Source organism: Lonchura striata, chromosome 24 (assembly GCF_050655825.1).
Source record: "Lonchura striata isolate lonStrDom1 chromosome 24, ASM5065582v1, whole genome shotgun sequence".
NCBI classification, from domain to species: Eukaryota; Metazoa; Chordata; class Aves; order Passeriformes; family Estrildidae; genus Lonchura; species Lonchura striata.
Window position 1 is genome coordinate 1,136,512 of NC_140726.1, and position 27,873 is coordinate 1,164,384.

At 46.5% G+C, this 27,873-nt stretch overlaps 1 protein-coding gene and 1 long non-coding RNA gene across 18 annotated transcripts in view; one reads left to right on the forward strand and one right to left on the reverse strand.

The window, feature by feature from the left end:
* The window catches only part of ARHGAP32 (Rho GTPase activating protein 32), a 236,312-nt gene that overhangs the window by 161,075 nt on the left and 47,364 nt on the right, over window positions 1-27,873 (forward strand). For 14 of the 17 annotated variants that reach the window (XM_085560079.1, XM_085560069.1, XM_085560071.1 and 11 more), the window contains 6 exons: window positions 1,840-1,932; window positions 3,387-3,509; window positions 5,525-5,602; window positions 11,716-11,797; window positions 17,144-17,194; window positions 19,751-19,825. In XM_085560079.1, coding sequence (XP_085416205.1) covers window positions 1,840-1,932; window positions 3,387-3,509; window positions 5,525-5,602; window positions 11,716-11,797; window positions 17,144-17,194; window positions 19,751-19,825 — 502 coding nt within the window. The remainder of the gene's footprint in view (window positions 1-1,839; window positions 1,933-3,386; window positions 3,510-5,524; window positions 5,603-11,715; window positions 11,798-17,143; window positions 17,195-19,750; window positions 19,826-27,873) is intronic. The other 3 variants (XM_085560081.1, XM_085560072.1, XM_085560074.1) reach the window with 1 other exon arrangement.
* On the reverse strand, window positions 19,402-27,837 carry LOC146765450 (uncharacterized). Its single transcript, XR_014949967.1, has 2 exons — window positions 27,701-27,837; window positions 19,402-25,634 (listed from the first exon to the last, which is right to left on the reverse strand). It is a non-coding gene; the product is annotated as an uncharacterized LOC146765450 (long non-coding RNA).

Below are 27,873 nucleotides of genomic sequence, written 5' to 3' on the forward strand. Positions count from 1 at the left end.
GGAAAGGGCTGTCAAGCATTGGAAGGGGCTGCCCAGGGCAGTGATGGAGCCACCATCCCTGGCAGTGTTCAAAGGTGTGTGGATGTGGCACTTGGGGACATGGTTTAGTGGTGGATTTAGAGGTCTTTTCCAGCCTCAGCAATTCCATGTATTTCTAATACACAGAGTTATTCTAGTATTGTAGTAATAAGTATGCTTATCACTATTATGTTATTAGTAATATACCAATATATTACTAGTAATATTTATTTCTACTATAGAGTAGTTTTAATGCAGCCTGGGTTACCTTTGAAAATTGGCTGCCACAAATAAAGTCAGTGATCTAAAGGGAAATGTCCTTCAAGTTCAGACAACTGAATCTGGAACAGTAATTGAGTGTCAAGAAAGCTGCTGTCCTGTGGTCCCTTATTTGGTTTTGTCTTTGGAAACTTTGTCAATGATGTGGGTATTTCCTGGCTTAGTTAGCAGCTCAACATTCCCAGGGAATCATTCTGTCTGAGGCTGCTGCACTGCGAGAACAATCCCATTTGGAGTGATAAGCTTCCATTTTAAACTAAATATTCCTGAACTGTTTTTTAGGAGCATTTGCATTAGTGTGTTATTTACATGGTCTTTAAAAAGCTCTTTTTTTCTCAATGAGGTTTTTTTTTTCTCAAAGAGATACTTCTCATTTCTTGGCTTACTGTCTTCAACCAGAGTATGATGAGCTGAAATTACCTCAGCTGCTGATAATTGAAGATTTATTCATGTCCAGAAAAATCTCTTGGAAAGCAGCAGGTGAATCTTGGCTGCATGGTTTTGGAGGATGTGGACATTGAAATTAGTACCCCCTGGAATTTTACAGGTTGTTTGCCATGGAATTTAAGGAGCTAATCATGCAGCCCCATCACTCAGCAGAGAGATGAGCTTTGGCTTCACACAGGGTATTTCTGAGGAGGATTTAAAGTTTAAATTCAACAGAAGCAGCAATATTCAGGACAATGAATTCCTGGTTTATTTTAAATTATATTTTAGTCATTCCTATCTCTTGCATCCTTACTTGTACCACTGATTTAACTGGACTTTAGAACAAGAGCCTGAAAATTTGCATTCTGTCTGCAGGCACAGAGGATGTGAAGATGCTGAACAGCTCTGGTGCTCTGCAGCTGTGGGGTGTCTCTTCATATATTTTTTATTTTGAATTGGCCATGTTGGAACAGATGTGTGAGGAGAACAATGTTTTAAACAGTCCTACAGATTCTGGGCTACAATGCTGCTTTATACCACTGTCACTGTGAGACTCTGGAAAGGCCTCAGTGGCTTCTCTGTAATAAAAACCAGTTTACTGTTACAGGAGGGACATGGCAAAGTGTATTTTTAAAGCCCTCTTCTACTGCTTGAAGTGTATCTCTTTGGCCAGGGGGGTCACTCTGAGGTGCTGCATTCTTAAGGCTTTGCAGGCGTGTGGAAGTGGCACTCAGGGTTTGTTCCCTGGTTCTCAGGTGTATTTGGTTTGGTGGCCCTAAGACACGAGTTGTTTGTGTGTGTGCAAAGCTTTAGATTCAAGGTATCCTGACAAGGGAAGTTAGGAAAATCTGCATGAATCTTACAAAATTATAATAATAACATTACTACTTCTATAGAAAGTTGCTTTACCCTTTCTTTTGGTGTAACCATTACAGCCCTGTGTGTAGCTTGCTGTCCTTCCAACAACAGAAATGCATTTATTTGCAGAAGGGAAGGTATCTCTGTGACTCTTGCCTGTGGCAGTGGGTGATTTCTGGTCTTCCCTAAGCCTGCAGAAGGCTCTCCAAAGGTAGGTGCACTAACAGAACCACTGTGTGTGTGTTTGTGTCCCAGCTGGTCACGCAGATGCTGATGGCTTACCTGGCTCGGCTCTCCAACATCGCAGGCAACAAGATCAACTGTGGCCCTGCCCTCACGTGGATGGAGGTACAGCACAAACCTGGGGTGTTCCTTGTTTCCTGACCTTGGAAACACAGCAGGCACACAGCTGCTCTTCCCAGACTATTGATGTCACTGGAATTCTATCCTGAAAGCTTTATTCCCCTGTTACCAGCACATAGAAGGTGTAGGACACACAGAATCAGAACCGGTATTAAGAGTATAGAGTTTTTTTCCTAGTTACCTGGATTTTGTCTCTCAGAAACGTATTGTCCTGCTGATACTCACAAACAGAGTGGCAGTCCCCGTGAGCTGCCTGGGAATGCCAGATTCCATGCTGGATCTCCCAGTGATGGGTTGCAGAAGGCTCTCTTACTTCAAAGCTCACTTATTCCTGCTCTCCTTTTTACCAAGGCAATGCTGCAAGTGTGGCACATTTCTAAAACTCAGCTGTCTCTGCAATGGTGTTTCCCTGCTCTCTTGGTTTTTTAAAATAATTTTCCCTGTGGCAGCTCCAACCCCACTAAATACTCCGTGCTCCTGTTGGCTCCCCTGCAGACAGAGGCAGCCTTGTGCTTGCAGTGGCACAGTTTGTGTGTTGTGAACTGCAGCTGCAGCTCTGCTTTCAGGTTTAATGGTCTTGTAGCCTTTAAACAATAGCCCTTAGTGGAGATGAGAGCAGGGAGGGCTGGATGAGTGTCCAGCTGTCCCTGCTCAGGCTGCCTGCAGACGTGTGGCTTTCCATCACTGCACACCAGGAATAGAAACAGCTATTAATAGACTGTTGCAGCTCCTTTTTAAATGGATCTGATAAGGATTGAGTGTGTTTTCCTGCAGTTTCCCCCGCTGATATCTTCTCACCCTGAAATCCTTTGGGATGAGAAAAATCTTGGAAAATGGCAAAGGGAAATTGTAGGGAGAAATAAGATTCAGAGCAACATGGTAGGCCTGGAGATCACAGCAAACCCAGTGCAGAATAACCTTTATGACTCACTGAGAATCCTACAAAATTGTACACAGAAATCTGGGAGTTCTGGAAGTATGCTGATGATTGCAAGGGAGGGGGGGTGCATGTTTTCTTAAAATAAATAAAAGTGTGGGAGAAAATGGAAAGCAACACTTGTTTTTGGGTTGACAGCATTTTCTCCTTTCCTCAGTACCTCGAGCATGAATTCTGCCTTGTAGAGGATTTTTGTAGCACGTCTGTATTGCCATGGAATACCACCATGCTTTGGTGGTAAAGGGAGGTGCAGACCCTCAGTGTGTGTTCCTGGTTGTACACAAAGCTGCACCAAGCCAGCGTTTCTCTCCTCAGGGGATGGGCACACCCGACCTTCTGGACCTTCTGGAACCCCCAGTGAGCTGTTCTGGCTCTGCTGTGCCTTCTCTCCTGGGGCCCAGGGCTGGGCTGTCTCTCTCAATCAGCGTGAAGCCTTTGTACCACTAAAATGCCTCCTCACTTGTCCTCAGTTGCCTCACAGTCCCCTGTGTCTTTGTTTCAGATTGATAACAAGGGGAATCACCTGCTGGTCCATGAGGAATCATCCATTAATGTCCCTGCTATTGCTGCTGCCCATGTCATTAAGAGATACATTGCTCAAGCAGCAGATGAACTGTCCTTTGAGGTAAATAAAGCACTTGCATTCCTTGTTGTCAGCTCGAAATGAGTGCAATCTGTTTGTCTGGGCCTGTGTGCCCATCAGGAATGTATCTGGACACTTCCACAATGTTTTGTGAGATGATGCTTGGAAGATTGAGCTAAATATTCGATCTGCAGTGACTTGGATGTGGGCAGATGTTCAGTCATCTTTAAAATACAGCTTTACTTGGCCTTAGTATCTTCCAATGAACCAGCTCCTGCCAGCTCCTCTGGGCTGTCCCTGAGCAGAGCTCATGGTTTCTGTTCAGGGTGACTGTCCCTGTGTGTGTGGACACAAGTTTTATTTCTCTTTGCCCAGGTTACACCGCCCAGGTTCCTCTGAGCAAGTCCCTGTCCATAACCATTTTTAAGAGCTTCTTTTCCCATGAGAAGTAAAGAACCAGACTGGCAAAGGACTGCTGCTTAAAGGGCAGGTGATGAGCTAAAACTGGCCGGAGAATCCAGCACAGGGGCTGCTGTGGAGCAAATCCCTGGATGTCAGGATGGTTTGGCTTGGGAGGGACCCTAAAACCCATACCTTGCCATGAGCAGGGACACCTTCCAGTAGCCCAGGTTGCTTCACATCCCATCCAAGATCTCCACATCAGACCCTGGAAGCTTTTGGTTGTCTGTTTTACCCAAAAAGTGGTGGTCTGTGCTCTAGTTGCCCTGTGCAATGCTGCTGTTTCTACAAAATGTGTGAAGGAAAACAGTGCCCTGAGGAGCTTTGTAATCACATCCTTGGTGTGCAGCACAGGAAGGAAAAATAACAGTGATAGTCTGGTGCTGCCAGGGGTTTGTTCATGTTCAAATCAAGGCAAGGAATAGTATGCCCCAAAGAACTGTGTGGTCAGAGGGACATGTGGGCATGGCAGCTCTGAGCTGGACTCGAAGCAGCCCAGGATCCAGGCTGATTGTCAGCTAATGAGAGGACTGGAATGACACTCCCTGCTTGTAAATCTTGATCTGTGCAGAAGGGAAAGTGTGGCATGTGTAGTTTGCACAGCAGTCAAGGGGTTTATGATGCTGAGTCCTGTTCCCTAACCCAAATTATCTTTGTGATTGTTATTCTAAATTTCTAGTAGGCAGTTGCACAAGCAGCTGATCGGGGTTTGCTCCCCAGTTCTAGGAAACATAGTCAGTGTCTCTGCTCCTGTGATGGCAGTTTTCTTCATAGACATTTGCTTTGCTCCTGATTCACTATTCCCTGGAGAAAATAATTTCCCCACATCTCAGTCATCCTTGTCTGCAAACTGGGGTTGTGTTGTCTTTTCTGTAAAACACTTTGAGATCCACCAGTGTAAAATATCTGGTGAAAGTTGGGCATTACTGGTACGAATTCTTGGCCACCTACCTGGAATACTTGCAGTATTTATTTAGGTTCTGCCCCTTCTCATTTTCTGTAATAGAAGCCACACAGAGCTTGATTCAAACCAAGCCAAATTTAGTATTGATTATACAGATTTCCTTCTGAACTATTGCAGTACTACATTTTTATGGGAATGAGCAAAGCTTCAGAAAACCTGTCTGGTCTCCCTGGCCATCTTCCATCCTGTTGCTGTAGCACCACTTCTCTGTTCACTTCCTAATCCTGGGCAGCTCATCTGGAGCAGTTTGGGAGCTGCAAAGGCAGCTCTTCACTGTGCTGTGAGAGGGAGCAAGGAGAAACATGTCAGTGCCTATAGACTTGTGGGTACGGCAGTAAAAGTCAGTTCAGCTACTGGAGCAGATTTACCCAAGTGCTTGACACCATCACTGCAGTTTAACCAGAACCCTTCTGTAGGCCTTCCCAGGACCCTGCTGCTCTCCAGGCCCTTTCCTTAGGAACAGCTGTATCCTGTGTGCTGGATAATGCAGGAACTCTTTCACCTCCCAGCTCGGCTTTGCAAAGGCAGATGTGCAGCTGCTCCAGAATTGTGCAGTTCTTTGCAGTGCTGAGACTGTGGTTATTGGAACTGTGCTCTCCTTCTGGCTGTGACTGATGCTGTCAACCTTTTGCAGGTGGGGGACATCGTGTCTGTCATTGACATGCCACCAAAGGAGCTGACCTCGTGGTGGAGAGGAAAACACGGGTTCCAGGTAGGCAGCAGCACAGCCATGGCAGTGGGACTGGAATAAAAGCAGGAACCTCTGTGCTGTGTTCCTGGAGCTGCTGTGCCTGCTCAGGGTGGCTCAGGGGACGAGCAGGGTGTCCCTGCCTTGGTGTCAGGGGACTCCCCTTCTTTCTGGGCTGGAGCTGGGGCTGGAGCACACTCAGGGTCTCCACTGGAAGTTTCCTTCCTCCCTCACCACAGGAGGAGGGTTGGCCATGGCCTGTGATGGACAGCTGGCCTGATGGCAGTGGAAGCTTGTGCTGTGCCCCTCCAAGGCAGCTGACACTGTTACTCACATCATCCTCTTCCTTCCAGTAGCTAAAACCAGACCAGGCAGAACATAGAGGATTTGGAGAATTCCAGCTGATGAAACAGTGCTGCTGACTTAGACCAGCCACCCATGTATGCCTGTGTTCACTGTGTGGTGTCAGTGCTGCTGGTCGCTGTAAACATCACAGCACAGAGATGGAGACTGAATTTTCAAGAGGTCCTAAGCATGCCTGGGGATTAGGTACCAAACCTTGTGTGTTGAAGTGGCACTGTCCTTCCAGGGAATTTTTTATTCCTTTGGATTTTGCCATTAGGAAATGTAAAAGCTTTAAAAGTCTCTTTTAACCAAGAAAACCCCAGAGCCACTGGGGGCTGGAGGGCTGACTTGTGCCATCTCACATTTCAGCTGCTTTCAGCCAGAGATTTCCATCTGCAGCTGCTGTCTGTGAGCGCGTAGGATGAGGAGTTTGCTCTGCAGAGGCTCAACATTGACCAGACACTTGTGTAATTTGGCATGGAAAGTCTTCTCAAGGTCCTCAGGTTTTCCCTGGCAGCCCTTTCTGTGCCAGACCAGGCTGTGGGCCGGCTGTTGTCAGTGCCCAGCAGTTGGATCTCTCAGTCCAGCTGGATGCAGTGTACTTACACCATCCTGTGCTGTCTGCTCAGCCAGGGCACGTGAGACACAGCTTGTGTTGGTTTTGTGTCAGGTGTGGGAGTTCAGGTGACACAGAGCAGCATGATTATAGACTAGCTGCTCTGGAGTTTCATTTGTTTCTAGAGTCAACACACTGGTACTACTTGAACAAACTTCTGCTTCTGAACTGTGTTGTGCCTTTGCTGGACTTGAATTCTAATCTTAGAAGCCTTAAAGCTGAATATGCTGTACTGTACTGTCATGGAATCAGAGAATGGCTTGGGCTGGAAGGGACCTCAGATAATACAAGCAGTAAGAATTCAGAGAAAGGGAATTTATCTCTGGTGTTGCTACACCAGACCTAGAGATGAGTTACAGGCGGAAGTGTCCAAGATGGATGCACATAAAGAGTGTGTAGGTGAAGAATGTTGTTACAGCAAGAGGTGTAGGCACAGATGAAGCTGTGCAGCCTCTAAAGCATTTGTTAGAGGCAAATAGTTCTGTTCCTGTTTAGGAACATTGCAATGATAGCAATCTGTTGATCCAGTCATTTGAATTGATAAAATAAATCAACAGAGCCCCCTTGCCAGATAGTTGTGATTCTGAGAGCAGATAAAAGGAGGAGGCCCTGCCACCAACTGTTTGGACAGCTTGTCCTGTTATTGCTCAGGTTTTTGCTTCATGTTAGGGAGGAGCAGGGTTTTATCAACCAACCACAGCTTCCATTAGAAATCATGTCTTGATAGGAGTAAAGCAAGAACAAGGAAGAAATTTTTTTTTTTGGCTGAGGAGGGAAAAAATACTTTTGACTTAAAGAAACTCCCCTGTTTTTGTGTATTTGAAGCAGCTATGAGTTGTGTGTGCCCAGACAGAAGTGCCTTCACTCCTGCCTGTCCTGCATCCTTTGGGATAATGGGAGGGCTGTGGTGAGGAACTGGAGATGTGAGCCAAAAACTGTCTCTGACAGGCTGCAAGCACCTGCAGCTTGGATTCAGCATGGAAGTCAGAGTGTTCCTGCAGCCAGAGCTGTCCTTCAGGGATGACTCACTGGGTTTGTATCCATCACACTTCCCTGGCACAGTGCCTGTTCTCTCTGCATACCTGAGCTCACGACTGCATTGCAACACACCTAATCCTGTGTGAACAAAACAACCCACGAGGCTTCTTAGCATTTGCTCTGCTTAAAGTAAAATGACTTTTAAGACATTTTTCCTCAAGCTTTTTTCTCTTCCAGTGCCCTCAGTATGAGTCAGTACTTTCTCTGTAAGATTGTTACCTAAATTACAGCCACCTCCACATTAACAACCTTCAGCCCTCTTTGTTCTGCTCTGCTTTTGCTTCATGCTTTGTCTTTTCAATCAGTTCTGTGTCAGGGAGCTGAGTCATTGGGGACAGGCCCTTGTTTGATGCATAACTGCCTTTGGTTGTCCTGAATTATTCTGGTTTTTGGGAATAGTTTCCTAAGGTGGAGAGCTGCCCCACAGCCTGCACTGCTGGAGAGGTGACAAAACCAGGGTGCACAGCCAAGAGGGGGCTGGACTGATTTTAATCACACCGAGATTGCAGCAGCCACAGCTGGTTGTGAGTCTGCCAGTCTCAGTTCCATGGAAGCCCAGAATGCTTCCTGGAGGGGAGGGAGGGGAGGGGACCTTGGGGATCCCACCCCTCCCATGGGCAGGGACACCTTCCACTACCCACACCCCATCCAGCCTGGCCTTGGGCACTGCCAGGGATCCAGGGGCAGCCACAGCTGCTCTGGGCACCTGTGCCAGGGCCTGCCCACCCTCACACCCACCCAATCTCCCATCCATCCCTGCCCTCTGGCAGTGGGAGCCGTTCCCTGTGTCCTGTCCTTCCATCCCTTGTCCTCAGTCCCTCTCCAGCTCTCTGGTTTCCCAAAGTGCTGCTGGCGCACCAGTCAGGAATGGATAACAGCAAGTACCATCCCACACATACATTTTCTTTGTGAATAAAAGAAATTAAAATAGTTCTTTGGCCCAGGTGTTCAACTCTCTTTAACAGGAGTTTAGGATAAGAGGAGTAATAATCCTGTTCCTCCTGTTAGTAGTGCCCTAAAGTGAAAGAGCATGTCAGCAGGGGTTCCTTTGGGAATAAGGTGAGGGTGTCCTGCTCTCTGTGTAGTCACTTGGCAAAGACCAGTGAAAAATCTGCTCAGGAAGGCCAAATAGGCCATAAAAAGTTGCTGTTTCCCTGTTTTGCTAGACTGTTATCAGATTTAAAAGGAAAAGAGAAACTTTTTGACTAAAATTGAATCCACACTGTAGATTATGTCAAACCCAAAAAAAAACCAATCCAAACGTCTCAATGTTTCATTTGTCATTTATGTTGCATTTACTTCTTCATTTGTTTCAATTCCCTCCCCATACTGAAAATTACCATTGTTACTCTGACTTTTCCCTTTAAAGCCTCTAGTGTCCTCCAGTTTTAGCAGCCACTGTTGTAGAAGTGAAAAGATAAAGCTGGAGTAGGTGTTGCAGAACAGTTCTCATGCACCAGCAGCCTGTACCTTCCTCCTCTGCTGAAGGTCTGTAGTGATATATTTAACCTTTAGATGACCTTGCATTTATCTAAATATATACTACCCTGGCTATTAATTTTCCTGCATTCCCAAATCCTTTAATCCTGGCTCAAGCTTTAATAGTGCCTTGCTGCATCTGTTGAGATTAACTCTTGGACTGAACTCATTCATTTATAGAAAATCATGGAAAACTTCCCATAGGAGAAGTAGCATCTTTTAAGTGGGTGGGAATGAGGCATAGTTGTGGATTATAACCCTGACAAGGATCTCCTGGGAATCTTACAAGAAAAGTTAGAATAAGTAAGTCTGAAAATGTAATAATTTCTAACGGTGAGTTAACAAGCGGCAGCCAATACAATTCTTTGCCCCTAAAAATCCATTGTAATTATTGGTGTGAACATGGCAAAAGTGATACATGGAGAGCAGGCAGAATGTTTGATTTGGGAAGGTGCTGGGATATCTGGAAGCAGTGACATCACCATCCAGGGTCTTTCATTTCTGAATTCCTGGTTAGTGTGTTGTACAGTGCATCCAGAAACGGGAGAAATACTGTGTTAACAGCCAAAGACAAATGAGTTTTGATTTCATGTCCAGCATTTGATTAAATGTTCAACAGTGTGGGATCTGGGGTTGGGTTTAGATCCACGTTTAGATGAATAATAGAAGGTTGGGGTCCCAGGACTTCAGGTTTCTTTATACAGACAATGTGGGCAGTTACTGGAAATAGAAGAAACTTCATCACTCCAGCTGTGGAGTTTCCCAGATGATGTCTGTGTGGTGGGCTGAGACTTTCCCTAGATCTGTGCGATTTTTCCTAAATTAAATATTGCCTCCTGTATGTCTCACATGGGAAATGTCCAGCAGAGACTCTCAGCCACAGTGAAGTGTTGAAGTTCAGCCTGGGGAAGAGAGGAGAAGATTGTGTGGAGACCTCAGAGCACCTTCCAGTGTCTGGGCAGGCTATAAGGAAGGTGGAGAGGGACTTTGCATCAGGAACTGATGTGACTGGACAAGGGGGAACAATTCAGAATGAAAAAAGGAAAACTTAGGTTGGATATAAGGAGGAAATTCCTCTCTGTGAGGGTGGGCAGGCCCTGGCACAGGGTGCCCAGAGCAGCTGTGGCTGCCCCTGGATCCCTGGCAGTGCCCAAGGCCAGGCTGGATGTTGGGGCTTGGAGTAACCTAGGGCAGTGGAAGGTGTCCCTGCCCTTGGCTGGAATCCTTAGGGATGATCCTTAAGGTTCCTTCCAACCCAACCCATCCTGGGATTCCAAGATGTAAAACCATGAAGTGCATTTCGTTTAAACACCAGCACTAAAGTGCCCATGCCACTCAGCCTGTTCTGTGGCATCTCCCAGCAGAGCAGGTCCCTGAGCCATGAGCTACCAGAGGAAGGGTCTCTATGTGATGCTGCTCTTCATGGTAATTTTCCTGTGTTAGTTGGCACATTTCTGTATATAAATGCACAAAAATCCCCACTGTGTTCCATAACTCCAGGATACTGTGTCCTTGCAAACCTGGCACACCCAGCTGAGGGAGTGGCTGGTGCAGCCAAACCTTGTTTTGGATTTTGGGTGGGTTCTGTGAGTCTCTTGTGGGCTTCTTGTGATGCCCAGACCAGTCCCAGTTACAGGGAACTGCAGCTCAGAGCCAGAGTGCTGCTGGCCCAAAGTGCTGGTCCTGCAGGCTCTGCTCTGAGCTCAGAGTCCTGACAACAATCATATTTCAAGTCTGTGACATTGTGTGATGGGTGACAGCTTGTCCTTGTGCTTGGGCCCTGCTGGATATGTTGGGGTGTGGGAAGAGGGAGGTGTGGACTCTGCTAACTGTTGCTTCCTTTGGGAAATTTGGAATAACTTCAGTCTGGACACCCCGCACATCACGCTGCCACCAAACTGGTAGGAGGTTGGTGGGTGCAAATCAACTTGGAGTAGGAAGGAGATCAATCTTTTTCCATGGAGACAAAAGGGAATTGTGTAACATGAATGAATAGAGGAGGGAGTGTCTGTCAGGTTTGGTGTTGGGTGAGAAACACAGAGAAAAGGTGGGGAAAGATGGACCATGGATTAAAGTTACCAAAGTTCTGCTCTGGTCTGACTTTCACCTGGGATGAGAGTAAGAAGAAAGATGCTGGGAAGAAGGAGAGAAGGTGGGGTGAGGGAAGTGCCAAATTCCTCTCTGGTCATGGCTTAGCCTGAATCTTCAAACAGGGAAAAGGAAATAATTTCACTTCTCCTGAGATACAGCAGCCCCTCTTGAGTGGCATGGGAATGTCTGCAGATCCATCCTACTCAAAGAAAACATTAGGATCCTTCCCACAGCCTTTAACCCTTAGGCTGGTTTAGAGGGGCTCTCCAGCCTTTCTGCCTTTGAGGGGCTGCAGGGAGAAATGCTGAGTTAAAGGTCAGTGGAGGGACACTGCAAATTAACATTCAAAGTTGATCACTCCAGACCTTGCCGTGCCTGGGGCTCTCGGGTTGTTCTCTCAGGGTGCTGGCAGCAGAGCAGAACCTGCAGGTGTCAATGACTGCTGCTCATTTGATGCTGGATAATGTCAGGGAGCATCACGCAGGGGGAGTTGAGGGGAGGTGTTGGTTGAACACTTCAGATCATAACACTCCATAACACTCCATTTCCTCTTTCTGTTTTACTCCAGGTTGGATTCTTTCCCAGTGAATGTGTTGAACTCATCAACGACAAAGTCCCTCAGTCCGTGACCAATTCGGTGCCAAAACCAGGTGTGTAAATCAGCTTTTCTTGATGCACTGAACTGGACTGGAGTTTTCTTTGTGTGTTCTGTGTTTAATACCTCCTTCACACGTCATGACTGTTGATCATCCCCTGCACATCCTCATGCTTCACTCTGTGTGTTGATCACCCACATGTTGCCCCTCTCTGGGGAGCTTCCACTGTTGAATGTCTTTCACCTGCTGTACAGACTTGTATCAATGTCCACCTCCTGCCTGACTTGAGGGATTTAAACCTGTCAGAACTTCAAGATACTTTGAGCAGTCTGTAATGAGAGATTCCATGAAATATCCTGGTTCTGGGTGATCAAGGGAGTGTTGCATGTCAGGATTTTTTATACAGAACATAGATGAGCAGGAGTGTTTGTGCTGATCAGTTGGAATAGATCAACTTGGTACTGAAAGGTTCTTTCTGATTGAAGATAAATGGAGGAAGCTCTAACAGAATTGGAATGCTGGTTGCTTATGCTCTGGGTACATGGCTCCATCTGCTTCCTCCTGCTTCTGGACAGTTCTGTGTTGTAGGAAAAACAGGCAAATTAATCCAAAGTTCTGCTGAAGGAAGGAATAATAAATAGAGAATGGGATTTTGGATCTTACTCTGCTGTCAGCCTTCCCATTCTTTCAGTATATTCTGGAAGTGATTGGCATAAGGTGTGCTGGCGTAACTGAGATCTCTGTAAAATTAACTGGTGGGGAAGCTGAAATTTTAAAAAAAAAAATCTCTATATTCATATAGGTAAAAATATTTCTATATATCTTTACTATCAAGAAGTTTGAATGTGCTGTTCTTTCTTAGAATGTTAAGCAGCTGGAAAGTGGAGTTAGTGTTGAACTGGTGTTCTTTTCACCCCTCTTCTCTATTTTAATGATGTTCCTTACCTTGGCAGATTGCCGACTTGATACTTTTAAACAAATAGATGGGATTCAAAAGCTGCACGTTTACCAAGGGAAATAACAAGCATTTTAGCAGCTCAGAGCTCTGGGGTTTGATAGAAAGTCATGGATACCCAAGCTGTGAGTGTTCTTCAGTGATCTGTGTGCTTTGGAGAGCTGGCAGGTCGGGGTAGGGGTGTCCTCAGCCATTGGCACTGCCAGCCTCTGACATTCCTGGGAATATGCATCTGGAATCAGAGGCACAGAGATGGGCATTCCCTGATCCAGGATCTGCCTGTGCCCAGTCACTGCTTCATCAGCTAAAACAGGAAAGGCAACTTCCAGCCTAAACACAAGCAAATGTTTATTGTTAAACGTGACTCAGGCAATTCAGTGTGCTCATCTGCTGGGGAGCAGGGTCTGCTTTAGGGGGAGAAAATGGAGCAGAATGGATGAAGAGATTCTGTTTGGCTTCAACAACACCATGGGGGTGGATTTCCCCCTTCAACCCTGGGAAGTGTTTGATACAAAGCTGGCACCACAAGTCCATGTCCCATGAAAAGGAATAAGTCAGAAGATATTGCCAAGTCACAGAAGTGTCCCCTGACCTTCCCTGATGGTTGTTCCATGGGTACATCAAAAGGCTCCCAGAGGAGAGTTCTAACAAGCTTCGAGATGTAAGGAATGGTGCAGCTGATTCTGTCAACCTGCCCCTCCTCTGCACACAGAATTCCTGATGCCACTCCTTGGGTACATTCTCTGTGCACCTTGGGAAGTGACTGCACTTGAGTGATGTTGGCAGGAGTCTGGGATTCCTTCCTTGGACGCTGCAAAAGCTGGTGGGAGAGGAGTCAGGGAGAAGGTTCCTGTAGTTAGGGAATGGTGGATGTGGTGCTGGAGGACTCCAGGAACTCCTTGGCTGGATGAAAATGCAGTGTGAGATGGGTGAGAGTAGGAAGGCAGGAAGGAGTTCCAGTTCCAGCTGTGCCAGCACAGCCCAGGGAGGTGGCATGGGGCAGGACTGAGGTGCTGCCAGAGGGGAAGCTGCAGGGCTGGCTGGCAGTGCCATTGCTGGGATAATGCATTTTCCACGCCCATACTCCTGCATCTAGTGTTTTCCACTCCTCACCTTATGCACACTGCATATTTCTCATGCACTTAAATACCCACACTAATTCGTTTTCTCCCTGTACCTGTATTTAAAACGTCCATTTGGCTGTCCCCAAGGAACAGAATTTTCCTAAAAGTCTCACTTGGAGCTGTTGTCCTCACTTGACATTAGCAGGGTATTTCATCTTGAATTAATGTGAAGTTGTGGATTTGGCCTTGACAAGCTGCACTTATCAACAGGGCAACTTTGATTTCTTTAATCAAAATATGATGTGTGAGCATCCAGGACATTGTGTATGTGCAGAGTAAAGCTCGTTGCCATGAAGGAATTTCCAAACACAGACCTCCTCGTGCTGCTTAATTGTCCCTGGAACTGGCTGGGCTGAGAAACCTAATGAAAAGCAGATGGAAAGCAGGGAACTTTCTGCCCTGGGTTTCTATTATTATTTATAATTAGAGGGTTTGATGTGCACAAGGGATGGGGACAGGATTTTAATGGAGACATAAAACATTGCAGTGGTCTCTCATGCAGGGCAGTGACTGCAGTTCAATAGAGATGAAACATAGGGAAGGGCAGAGGAGGGTTGGGATTGAGGGCAAACTCTGCTTTTGGAAACAGTATTTTCATGGACTGTGGCAGGATGTGCTTTGTACCAGCAGCAGTGGTTCCAGGGCCTGGGATAAGTGATGGAAAATGGAAAAATATAGAAAATACAGAAAAATCATACAGAGAACTGCCCTTTTTATTCAGTTCTGAACAATCAGAGTCATATGAAAGAATATCAGTTTTGCCCCACGTCACCTCTCAAATATGTTTGACAATAAAATTTGGAGTCAGGAGAGGAAGGGTACCTGTTGAGAGGTGTTTTCCCTCCTGTGTTGGACTAAGCCTGTGCCCTCTTTTTTTCATCTTCAGTCCTGTAACAAAAAGCTTTTCTTTTTTTTTTTTTTTTTTTTTTTTTTTTTTTTTCCCAGCTGAGATGCAAATGCTTTCCTGACTTTCTGTTTATGTAAAAAACACTGTAAAGATCTAGGAAGGTTCTGTGGGCTCATAAAATCCCACATTTCTTGAGCCCTTTCCTTTTTTCTAAATTCTCTCAGGATTCTTAGTGGGGATACAATACACTAATGATAATTTTTTAGCTGAAAATATTATATTGGATTGATATCTACTATTTCATAGTTAATATTATCAATTTAGCTGAATTTCAGTGCCAGAATAGATGGAATCAGCTCATTTTCATGAGCATTTGTAGAGATCCAGGATAAAGGCTGCATTTGAATTTCAGATATTCAGAGAGAAGTGATCTTTCAAATATTCAGTGTTGCTCAGAAGGAGAAGTGTGAATAGCTGCTCTGGATTTTCCTTCTAAGTGAACACTGATGAATTGCTTGAACTTTGTGGCTGTGTTGACTCTTCTTGTCCCACTCTGTCCATCTCTTTTTGGGAACAGTGTGTGTCCATGTGTGCTCATGTTGTCCCCACTCCTCAGTCACAGTCAGTGTCTCAGCTCTCTCTTTCAGTCCCTTTCTTCCTCAGAATTCTGGATATTCATAGTTTAGCAGTATTTTAACCCACATTTCATACCTTACCTCATACTTGCAGTTTGTTTTTGTATTTTCCTAATAAGCAGCATCTTCCTGTGACCCAACTTCATTGCAGTGGCCTTGGCAGAGTCATTTTGGGGAAGGTTTTAGACTTGGTCTTTGCTGGGAAGCAGCTACTTTCAGTGGGGAAACACAGAACTAAGCAAAGGGGGACAGTTAGAGCTGAAGAGAAGAAATGGGGGATAAGAAGGCAATATTTCACTTTTTTTTCCCTCACCCCAAAATAAGCATTTTTAAAGCCTCAGGGCTCATTCTCGCAAAGAGCTGTATAACCCAGCAGCTCTGCCCAATTTTATGGAGGCATTTTCAACTTCCTGTCTCATCCATTTAATTTATGTTTGAGAAGTGAAGGTGTTCTTATTAAAAGGCCCCCTGTCAGTATTACAGACTGTTGTGAATTACTAATTTTCTTTTTAAAACATCAATAACAGATCAGTCTGGGTCAGCACACCCAATACAAATAATCCACTGAATTTTAGGAGGATTGAAATTTAGCTCTGAATCAGGCAACAGGCTCTGCCCTGACCTCCTGCAGGCTCTGGTCAGTGCTGGAGAAATTAATTTTAACTGCAAAAATGCAAATTGAGACACATTCATTGAGCTGTTGTAATCACAGCAAGGCCATGCCTGGTTTGAAACAGGCTCATTTCTAATCCCTGGATAAAAAAGATTGTGGTCAATTTTTATTTTAATAAAAATCAGAAATAAGAAAGTGCAAACAGAGCTTAAATTCTGCAGATGCCCAGGCTGAGCAGCCATTTGACACTGATAAGAGCATCATGTCTTAATTAGCGCTCTATAAAGAAAACAGGGAAAGTGAAAGATAATTAGTACCAGTCTTGTTAATCTGAAGTAAACAAAGCAGTTGTTTGGTGTTCATGCCACTGTGTCATTAAAGCTGAATTAAATGGAAAAGCGCTGAGCCAGGGCAGGTCTCCGTTTGCAGGGGCAGGCAGAGAGGGGATGAGCACCCAGAGCTGCCCGGCTGGAGCTGCTGCCAGCCCTGCCAGGGAATCCTGGTGCCCTGGCCACGGGGGTTCAGGAGGGGAGGGCAGCAGTGGGGATGTGCAGAGCCACTCCAGGAGAGTCCTCTCCATGTGTGTGGGAGGTGCTGCAGGAATTTCCTGGGCAGGTCCCTGCCTCACCCCTGCTCGTGCAGTCCTTAGGCTGGAGAAGTCCCAGCACTGCCCAGCAGTGCCGTGGTCACCTCCAGACCTGTCCCCAAGTGCCACATCCCACACTTTGCCTTCCCTCCAGAACACAGGCGTGGGGCTGGGGCAGAGCTGGGCCTGCCTCCTCTGCACTTCATGATTTTCAGGAAAAGGACAGCAGCAAAACACAGCTCTGAGACAATAATGCTGCTTTTTGCACAGGGTGAAGAGTAAGAACAGCTTCGGCTTTAGCAGCGGGAGAAATGAAGGAAAATTCAGTATATAATAAAATTCAATATATAACAAACCCTGTGCTGTTTGGCAGGACGGGGATGGGCCTTGTGCTGAAAGGTCAAACATACAAAACGTTGGAGTGTTTTTTGAGCTGGGACACAGGGTGGGAATTCCTGGATTCTCTGAATTTCCCAGGTGTTTAGCACCAAAGAACTTGGAGGACTGTGTGTGTTGTATTGTGCTATTCATAGCCCAGCTGAGCTGTGTGTGAAATGAGCTCATTTTCAGTGGAAGCATATTTTAACCAGCTGCTTTTTGTTTTTGTTTTGCTTTTTTCCTTTTTATTTTTCCTTCCCAGTCTCCCCTGCCCATGGAGTCCGTCCAGCGTCCTGGAGCTACTTCCCCCCTTGTAGGTCTTCATTTATTCCTTTGTCCTTCTTTCATTCTTGCCTTGTTTGTCTATCTCCTTTTTCTTTCCTTCTTCTTCTGTACATGCAGGTCAGTAGCACTGATGTCCTGAAAGATATTTATGGGAAACCAAAGCAAACCTTTGTTCTAAGGTGCTCTTTTAAAAGATATTCGGACATAAAATAATACAGCAGGGAAAGAACAAAGCTGGTTATAGCTCTTTTCTGGGGGTGATAGAATCATCTTGAATCCATAAAAAGATTGAAAACATTAAAAAGAAAGAAATTAAGTGCCAGATGACCAATGTCAGTGTGAAAGAAAGGCTAAAAATGGGTGATGGGGAGGAATTAAACACAGTTCTTGAAGTTTGTTAGAACATGACAACCTTCAGAAGCCAAAATTCCCTTTTTTTAAAGAGGGAATGGTGTTTGTGCTTAACATCTGACAATGCCCAAAGTGGACTAATATGTGGCTTGTTTATTCAGAGTCCTGCTTCATGTTGCCATTGTCTTTTTTAGATCCTGCTAGTGCTGGTCTAAACCTCACAGCAATAAGCTGGTGTCAGAAAAACCTAGGATTGGTCATGTAGATTTATAATTTTTACAGTAAATGCCTCACATGCACAGATCAGCTCCCCCTGGGATGTTGTTTGGAGTCCGTAAATCAGTCTGAAAATTTGATATGCAAACACTGTAAAGAGATAATTATAAAATACATAATATTCATGTAAATGTACACAGATATATCCTTTACCCACACGCCCACTGCCAGCCTGCTGGCACAGACTGTGCTGCTGTCCCTGGAGAGTGGGGAACAGGCAGTGCTCCCTCTCCCAGGGCTCCCTCCAGGACAGGAAAACCTGGTCCTGTTGGGAAGGTTTGGTTTCCTGGGCACCTTCCTGAGCATGTGCCAACATGATCAGACCCTCCAGGCAGAAGGAATGTCCAGAGTGGGACAGCAGGGTTTATATTTGGGATATATCATTGAGAGTGAGGTGAGGCTTCTTCCGCTGCCCATGTGCAAACCCACAAGAGCCAGGGAATACTGAAACTGGGATGGAGGAATTAAGAATGAGGGCAGAATTTATTGCTGTGACTGGCCATGTCCACTGATAAATAATCTGAGAGAAAATTTGGGAGGAATCGGAATAGTGAATCTTGTAAGATCCAGGGAGTTCCCTCTGGGCACACAGATATGGAAAAAAGATTTTTATTAATATTTTTCCATCTGTATAGTCAAGTTCCTCGGATCCTTGAGCCCTTCAGATATGCAATTCCTGCCAAAGATCAGATAACACAAGAGGCTTTAGCCTGTCTATTTTTCAGGCAGGCTTTTTTATTAGGTTTTTAACACAAAAACAAGGAATGGCCACATTTCTGGTTATTTAATGCCAGTGGTCAGTGTTGAGTTCCCCTCCTCTCTCAGCTGTGAGAAGGAAGATTCTGACAACAGAGCAGCTCTAATATTTCTGCTCAAAGCTATGAGGCTTATTAGTGGTTCTACTTGTTTTTCTTGTGACATTAATTCCTTGTGACAGCCCTGTCCCTCTGTGAGTCACAGAATTGCCACAGAGATGACAAACTTGGCTGTGGCTGCTCTGAGAGCACCACTGGAGAGCTGAGGAACCACATCCTCCCCTGGCTGAGCAGTCCTGGGCTCTGGGGCTGTTTTAGATTATTCCTGTGTCCCACAGATCATGGCTTAGGCTGCCAGGAATTCAGAAATATTTGTGTTTTTTAAGTATGGGGGATTTGAGGTCCTGTTCAGGTTTTTCTGGTGCAAAGGGGAAGTTCCTTTCTGGGCTCATTTAGGCACTGAAGTTCTTTTTTGGGCTCAGATAAACAAGCTGAGCTCTGGACAGGGAGGCAGGGGCTGGAGGAGGATTTTGTAACTGGGACAAAGTGCCCCTGACCACAAGCCCAAAATCTTTGGTCTCCCAGCCACAGCAAAGGCTGCTCCTGTGCAAGCTGTGCTGTGTTAAAAATCACTGATTACTCCTCCAGCATTTGCCAACCTAATCTGACATTTATTTTATATCATTTTTAATATTCTTTTTACAGTGAAAACTCTGCTTAGGGTGGTCTCTGCACAGCATCCCAGAATCCCAGACTGGTGTGGGTTGGATGGGAGCCTAAAGATCATCTGGTTCCACCTGCTGCCATGGGCAGGCAGGGACTGGAATTGGGAACTGGCCTGCACACACTGTGCTCACTCCTGAGCCAGCTCCAAGCCCAGTTATTCAGGCCCCAGCACCACCCACTTCATCCCCAGCTCAGTTTTCCAGGGATTTGGGTTAGTTCAGCTCAGTGGATCAGCTCCCTCACGCTCCTGCTTGCACACAGACATTGATGGGCAGGAACAATTCAGGCCTAGAACAACCCAGAGGAGCTCAGCTCTGCATGCCCAGCGCTGAACTCTGCATTTCTCCAGCTCTGTCTCTCTAATTGCTGTCTCTCCACACTGAATTGTTGGTCTCCTACAGTCCCTCTAGGAGATTTTTAACTCGTCCTCTCTCTTGCCTTCTGTCTGTCCCTGTGCCCCCTCCCCTGGTTATCAGATTTGGAGATGGATAGTGTAAAACCAGGCTGTGCATTTGTTACCGAGGCTCTGAACCAGTCCCACCTGAGCTCAGGTAGAGCCTGTTCTGTGCCATCACTCTCTGTCCTAACCACGTCTAACCCTGTATGTGGTAGCAATAACCCCTCACTAACCCCTAGGCTTGCTGGCAGAACCTACCTGTAGTGTAATAAGTAGTGAAATAGAGAATTATTATTTTCTTTTTATATTAAAACCTGTTGGGTAGAAAAGCCAGTGCCTGGTTCTGAGAACCCACCTTCTCAGGGCCAGATTTTCTGCAAGTGATCTCCAGACCCAGTGAGTGAATCCAGATCTTAAGGTGCTGCTCAGCACACCTGGGCCTTGCCTTGTGCACCCTCTGCAGTATCAGCAGCCATGTGGGTGTTAATCTGTGTATCAGGAATCAGCTTCTTTTCTCCCCCAGCTGCTGCATTTCTAAATATAAAGCGTTTTTTCCCCAGGCTTTCAATTTGTGCCTCACTATCAAGAGTTTGCCAAACCCTCTGTGACCATGCTCTGGAAGGAAGAGCTTGCTTGAATAATAGAGGGAAGAAATGTGGTTAAATATATAGTTTTATGGCAATGGAAACAACACTCCTGTGAGCCCAGTGCACTGTGAGAGCTGAAAACAGCTGTGCTGTGTTGTCATTGCCATGACAACATGGCTGTTGCTTGTCAGAACTGGCACTAGGTGAAATTAAAGTGTTCCAGTGGAACTGAGGAGCTGAGATGTGTCCCTGGTACATTTTATGTAATTAAACATTTGATCCTCAGTTATTGAAAGGTATTTGACAGCAGACATTCCCATTTATTTGCTTGTTGTGTTAAGTCATACCTGAACTTCTATTTCCCTGGATCTCATAAGTGCTCAGAAATAGACTGCAGGTGGGATTTTAGGAGAGGCAGAGCAGCAATGTGTGGGAGCTTTATTTCTAGGCAGGGCTGTGCACCAAGGCAGATTGCAGAGTTCTTGTACAGGCTTCAGACAACGTTGTCCCCCGTGTCCCTCTGTTTCACCCAGTCCCTTGGTATGAGGGTTGAACTGTACCTTCCTAGAGGTCATCCTAAGGTGAACGGGTTATTTATTATTGGATATTTGATATCAAAGAAATGCTAATAAATACACCCAGTCAGAGCTCATTTGAATCCTGCTATCCACAAAAGCATGGAATCATGGATTCTCCTGAGCTGGACCCACAAGGATCGGGATGATCCACTCCTGGGCCTGCACCAACCATCCCACCTTGTGTCTGAGAGTGTTGTCCAAATGCTCCTGGAGCCCTGGCAGCCTCGTGGCTGTGACCATTCCAAGGCAGAGGAAGAACCTTTCCTGATGCCCAACAGCACTGGTAGAACATTTCAGTTTATGAAGGAGCCAGTGCTGGAGCAATTTGGTGACTGAAGTGCTTGGGAAGTGCCAGGCCTCTCTTCTAATTGTATTTCAACTGGTTGCAAATCTTCTTGTGGTTTAGGTGTAAAGCTCTGCTTCTGCTGCAGTCACTGTCTGGATGCCCATTGTTCCTTCTCCAGTCATCAGAGGAGGATTTATTTTTAAACTAGGCTTTAGGGCTTTATTTCACTCCCATCAGAAGTGCTGAAAGTTTGCTTTAAAAAAATATTACTTTGCTGGTAGTGTGGATCTTGGATACATTAAGAATGTCAACCTTCACCTTCAATAATTGTGTTGTTTTGTTGGATTTCAGTGCAGTGAGCTCTGCAAAGTACTTATTTACCCTGAATTGCTCCACTAATTAATTACCTGGTTTCAGGAGAAGGGTATTTATTGCAGGGACTGCCCAGGACTATAAGACTGTTTAGTTCTTTTAGGTCTTTAACTTTCAGGTCTGCACTGCAGATCAGAACTGCAGCAGCATTTTCGTGAGTTTTTAATTTAATTTCTCCTTCTCTTTGCTATCCCTCCCTTGTTTTAAGTGATTTGTCTTTTGTTCCTTCCCATTTTTTGGCAGAAAGAGATGAGAGCTGTGGGCTGATCTGTGGAAATGCTGCTAAATACAGGATTCATCTGGTCCTCTATGAAATTTGCACCACAAAATCTGTGATTCTGCTGGAAAAGTAGGAGTTGGAGAGTACAGCTTCCTGAGCCTGTGTGCTGGGAACAGACATGGCAAAAATTTGGTGTTCCCTGGGCAGGCAGGAATGGGATGTAGGAGCATCCCAAAAGCAGCAGCAGCAGCAGCAGCAGCAGCAGATCTGTCCTGCCTGGGATGAGGAGTTGCTCACAGCCCCCTCTGGGGGAGTGGATTTGGAGCAAGTCCCACTGTGCTTCAGCCAGCCAGGCAGCACCATGTGTGCTGTTCTGCTCTTCTAGCAGTAGTCTGGGAGAAGGAACCAGCAGGGCTCTGGATCTGGGGCTGCCACTGCTGCACTCTCCCCACAGGGCACAGGATGCTTTTGGCATTCCATGGAAACACAGCATTCCCAGTTGTGGGCTGAAGCTGTGAATTATCTAAATGTCCCATTTCCCTTTTGCAAGGGGGCAGGGCTTGGGTGTTCCTCTACACCTGCACAGAAATCCACCTGAGAGTTCTCCAAAGCTTACCATGGTAAGACTTGCAGGCACACAGGATGGCAGGGAATTGCAGTTTTGGGAGTTATTCACTAAACTGGGACATGTAGTGGATTTACAAGGAGCAGGTTTTAGAGTTAAAAAGCGTAAATTATTCTTTCTACACTCTCTGCCTATGGGGGCATGTTTTATTTGTAATTTGCTTTTGCCTTTTGCCTTCACTGGCAAATCTGAAACACTTTTCCTAAACAAAATCTCTAAACCTTGGCTAACTTCTAAGTGAGAGATGAGCAGGAATTGTATTTCACAAAGTTCGTAAGGATGCAGAGCATTAGGGGGTTAATGTATTTCTCCTTTCTCTGTGATGCTTTAATCCTTTAAAACTGCAGATGTTTCTCACAATGGCAGTGAGAGCCAGGAGTGCACTTTGGCAGTGCTTTAGGAGCACCCCTGGCTGTTCCTTGCCCCCACACTGAGGAGTTTTAGGTGCTGTTTATGCAGTATTTGCAGTGAGAACAAATCCATGTTTCTGTGACATTTCCTGGGTGCTATGGAAACTGTCTGTGTGGTTCTCAGGAAGTTCAGAGTGAGTTGGTTGACATTTTCTTCAATAGGCTTGGGTTTGAAAGCCTGGAGTGGAAAAGCAGAATTTGGGGATGAGTGTTATGTGTGGAGGGCACAGGGGAAGCTGGGGAAGGGGCAGAGCAACTGCAGCAGGGCAGGAGATCCATCCTTTGGAGAGAAGCTGGACTGAAACAAAAGGCACCCGCTGGCTCAGGGACCCAGGAGCAGGAGGAAGGTACCCTTTGCTCCTGCTTTTTCACTCATAGCTTCTTTTCTTTTTTAGCTGAACTCTGAGAGTTTTCTAATCTATGAAAGCCCTTCTGGAGCCCTCCCAGCCCTGATGGGGTGGATCCTGTGTCCCCTCAGAAAGTGCCATGAGTGCAAAGCCAGTGGTCCCAGGACAGCTGGTGGACACCAGTGTTGTCCTGTGGCACCACCAGGTGCAGGCTGAGCCTGGCTATGCTCCAGGGACCTTCTGCCTTCTCTGAACAATCCCAGTGAGGCACAGGTGGAGGTGTCAGTGAATAAGCCTCTGTGTCCAGCCCCCAAGTTTGCATTCAGGTTTTTCCCTGGCATAGCTTAGTCTCCTGGAAGTATGGAAAAGATCCTACACAGAGCTAGCACAAAAAACCCCATCCCTGCCCAACCCAATCCTCTGCCAGGCTCCAGGCTCCTGGCCTAGGAGCCCTTTAGCAGCTTCAGGGAGCAAGGGGAGCATCAGAACTCCATCAGTTGAGGAGCATCCTCTGCTCCATGCCAGCATATCCTACATCCCCACTGGGAGGCACTGCTGGTGTAATTACAGGGCTGGAAATCAGCCTCCAGGTGCAGGGAAATGCCTGGAACACAGGTAGAGAGAAGAGACAGATTAATTCCTGTGTTCCCTATCAGGCAGTTTCTCCTTGAGTGTGGTCACTGAGGCTTTGAGAAGAAGCTGAGCCCATAAACAGCAGCTTCAGGCATTTCACACTTTGGCAGATAATTTTGTGGTGAGACTTGACCATGTTTCCTGGGGAATTTTAATTGGAAAGAAAAGGAACAATCATGGTGTGTGGATCTGTGCACAGTCTGTACACATCAGTTCATGAATAATGACATAGAACTGTGTTCTGTGCAGGTAAGAAAGAGCTGTGTTGATGTTTGTTATGAAAACATTCCTGGTGTTTGAGAGGCTGGAGCCCCTAGAATAGGCTGAGTAGTGTGAAGCAGAGCAGTGAAACTTGGCCAAGTGCAGGGAGTTGGAGGCCCCAGTGTGCTTTAATAAGGCCACTTTCCTTTTCACTTGTTCTGTGCTGCTTTCTCACTCTGCCTGCTCTCCACTTACTCAGGTTGGGGGTGATATTTTTAAACAAGATGGTTTTTTCCTTTCTCCGAAGCTGTGTCAAAATGGGGCTTAACTATAGTCATAGTTGGCTTAGCAAAACTCTGCAGTTATGCTAAAAACTCTGAAATAATGGCAAGAGGGAATTTGTTCTGTTCTGCTTTTCCTCTTCTTTTCTGAATAACTCTGTAAATTAGTGTGGGAGACAGACTGTGGCTGGGAAATGCTTCGGGCAGTTCTAACCATAAATGATGGCACAAAGCTCTGATCTCTTCCTAGCCTATGGATTTTTCAAGGGTCATGCCAGTGCTTAGCTCAACTCTCCCATTAAAACTGGTCTTGGGAAGTTCACAAAGGTTGAACAGCTGCACCACCACCCCTCTGTGCATAAAGACTTCAGAAATGGAATAGTTGGAATATTTTTCTTGCAAGCCATGGCAGACCATGGCTCCATCCACCAAAAGCTCAGTCACCACATGGTACCACTGTGCCCAGAGAAGCTGTGGCTGTCTAGAAGTGTCCAAGGCCAGGTTGGACAGGGCTTGGAGCACCCTGGGATAGTGGAAGGTGTCCCTGCCCATGGCAGGGGTGGGAGTGAATGAGCTTTAGGGTCCTTTCCAACCCATTCTGGGATTTGATGATTCCATACTCTGTGACATGAGATACCTGGATGTCAAACCTGGTTGCTGTTGGCTTTGAATCAAATCCAATAATTTTAAGGCATTCCATGCCATGATGTGCTGCTGTATTGTTTTTTTTTAAAATGCCCCACTCTGTTTTCATCTATAATTTCTCTGTAACACCCCTTATTTTAAAGGGCTTTTTGTTTATTTGTGTTTTGTGTGTGTGTGTTGGGAGCAGCTGACTGCAGGATAAATCCAGCTGAGGATGAAGCAGCATTGGAAAATCCTGCCTGTCCAACTCCTAATGATGGCTTGAAGCTCCTTCAGTGGTTACATTTACAAAATCAGAAAGCAGAAGAAGATACAGGCTGCACTAATAACATTCTCTGGGTTGCTTTGCCTTCCCAGTTCTTCTGAAATAACTTTTGGAGGATAGGGTGAATTTCAGGATTGAACTTGTGACAAGCACACAAATAGACCCTTTTTTCTGTGGTTTCAAGTATACTTGGGCTTCTTAGCTGGGTTTAAAAGATATTCATTATCTGCTTCCATTGCTCCATGGCAAGCTGACAAACTCCTCAGGAGTGGGGAGTTCATCTCTTTGACTTGCTAAATTTAAAAAAAAAAAAAAAGCTTAAAATTGTCTGGCAAAAGAAATTAGAACAGAAAATAAGACTCGTGTGATTATTTTATTATTTCCAATCAAATATTCAGGTTCAGCAAAAGACGTGGAAGTGCTGTTCAGTGCAGTGGAGAGCACAGACCCTTGTGCAGGTGCAGAAGGTCCCAGGAGCAGAGGAGTCACATCTTGGTTGCTCAGGTTTCACTCCTAAAAGAAAGGCAGTTTCTAAGAAGGATTAGAGATTTTCCTTTACAGGAAACACAGTGCAGATGGGGGAAAGGTGTGTCACTGTACACCAGGTAGTAAAATACCTCCTCAGAGCAGTAATTTGAAAGGTAAAACCCGAGCCTGAAGGTGAGGCAATTCTGTGTTATTGAGGATTCAGCTGTTACATTCCTGCTCTGATTAGAAGAATAGGATTGGGCAACTCCTGGCCTTAATTTGAAACTGAGCACCAGCAAAGTGTGTGAATGGGGGGTTCACCAGCCTTGAAGAGTCTTCCTAACCAAGCCTGGCCTACAGGAAAAAGAAAGAAAAATATATAGGGAGCATACAACACATCCTGGCAGCTTTGGGCAGCTCAGTATTACTAGTCTAAGTCCTAGATGCTGCTTGGTATTGTATGTGCATTTTGCGTGTTAATTTGGAATAGCACTGCTTCTGCTGTATTCATCTGTGTTGGGAATTTCCCAGCTTTGATCAATGGGTTTGGTAGGAAGAGCTCACCATTCCCAGAATGGTGAGTTGGTACCAGGGAGAATGGTTTGCGCTTTGACTTATTCAGGGAGAAGTGGATTTAGGGGTCATGCTTGGCTGCTGAGGTAAACTCAGGTGTGATAGTCTGTTCATTGTCCAGGCCAAACAAGTCCAGCAGTGAATACCAAGTGTACAGAGAAGCTGGAGAACAGGATCATCGGGAGATGTGAGTCAGCAAATGATTTTGAAAATAGCAGAGGAGAAAGCATGAGCATCCAAAGAAATGAGTCTTCCCCTTCTGCTCATCAAGATATCTGCAGATAGAGAGGTAAATTCCTCCTTAATCCTTTTGAGCCTGAGGTTGCCCACTTTTAGCTGGCAAGCCCAAATTTTAAAGTGGAATCGATGAACTGGTGTTAATGGGGGAACTCGAGGTCAAACAGCACAACGGCAGAATTAATCCCACAAACCTGCAGTAAATGCAGGTAAGGTTACTGCTTCACTGGCACTAGGAAAAGGCTTGGCTGAGGCTTCCTGCCCTCCTGGCTCTTGTTCCTGCTCCAGGTGCTGCCTGAGGCTGGGCAGGGATGGCAGTGCTGGAGTCAGGTCAAGTCCCAGGGTCTCTGTGCTCTGCCCTGGGCTGGAGCCTGGCTGGAGCTGAGTTACTGGGAAATGATCCTGCCACTTGGCATTGCTTTCAAACAGCAGAACTCCATGAGAGCTTTTAATTGGGTTTTTCAGTGATTCAGTTCAATGCCAGCTAGCCCCTCGACTGGGAGGGGACACCGTTGCTGTGATTGCGTTATCAGGGACACGGGGTGCTGTGGGGCCCAGGCTGTGTCACATCTGCAAGCTGGGACATGCTTCCACCAGAGCACTCAGGCCTGCCTGGTGTGTCTCCCTTCCTTCTGCACATGCTGAGACAGATCTTCAGTGTGGCCCTGGGGATTTGCAGCGGGAGCAGTGGCTGAGGGACAGTGATGGTGGCACGGATGTGCCCCTGAACTGCCCGTGTGTTTTCCTGGAGGTGCTCATGGGCTGAGGGGGTGGCACCGGGCCCGTCCCGGTGGTGAAGGTTACATGGGGCAAACCTTCGGTCAGACCTTCCCAAAATCCCAGGATCGTCAGGCTGGAAGGGACCTCGGAGGGTCACCAGGTCCTGGCTCCCTGCTGCAGCGGGGCCATCCCAGGGCACAGGGATGCAATATCTGCAGTGAGGGACACTGCACACCCTCTCTGGACAATCTGTTCAGTGCCTGGTGACTGCCCAGGGAAATTTCCCCTCACGTTCCTCTTGTCCTATTGCTGGGCACCAACGAGCACAGCCTGATTCGTCTCCTCAGCACCCCCCTTCTAGATTTTTATACCCGGGATTGTTTTACATTTATGTTTTAGCCCTTCCACAGACGAGCAGCCGTGTGCTGGCCGCATCCCTCCCAGCCCACCCTGCGCCCTTTGCCCTGGCCGGGGCGGCGGGAGCCACACGAGGGTCCCGCGGCGGTGCCGGCCCGGGGGCAGCGTGAGCCGGGGAGGAGGGAGGGAGGAGGGAAGGAGGAAGGAAGGAAGGAAGGAGGCACCTGCGGAGGAGGAGCCGGGGAGGGGCTTGGCAGAGCCGCAGAGGCTGCGAGCGGCCGGCGCATCCCGCGGGTCGCGGCGAGCCGAGGCAGCGCGGCGCGGGGAGCCCGCGATAGCCGGCCCGGGCTCGGACAGGGCTGTCTGCGCCGCTTGTTGCTTAGGAACTTGCCAGGTA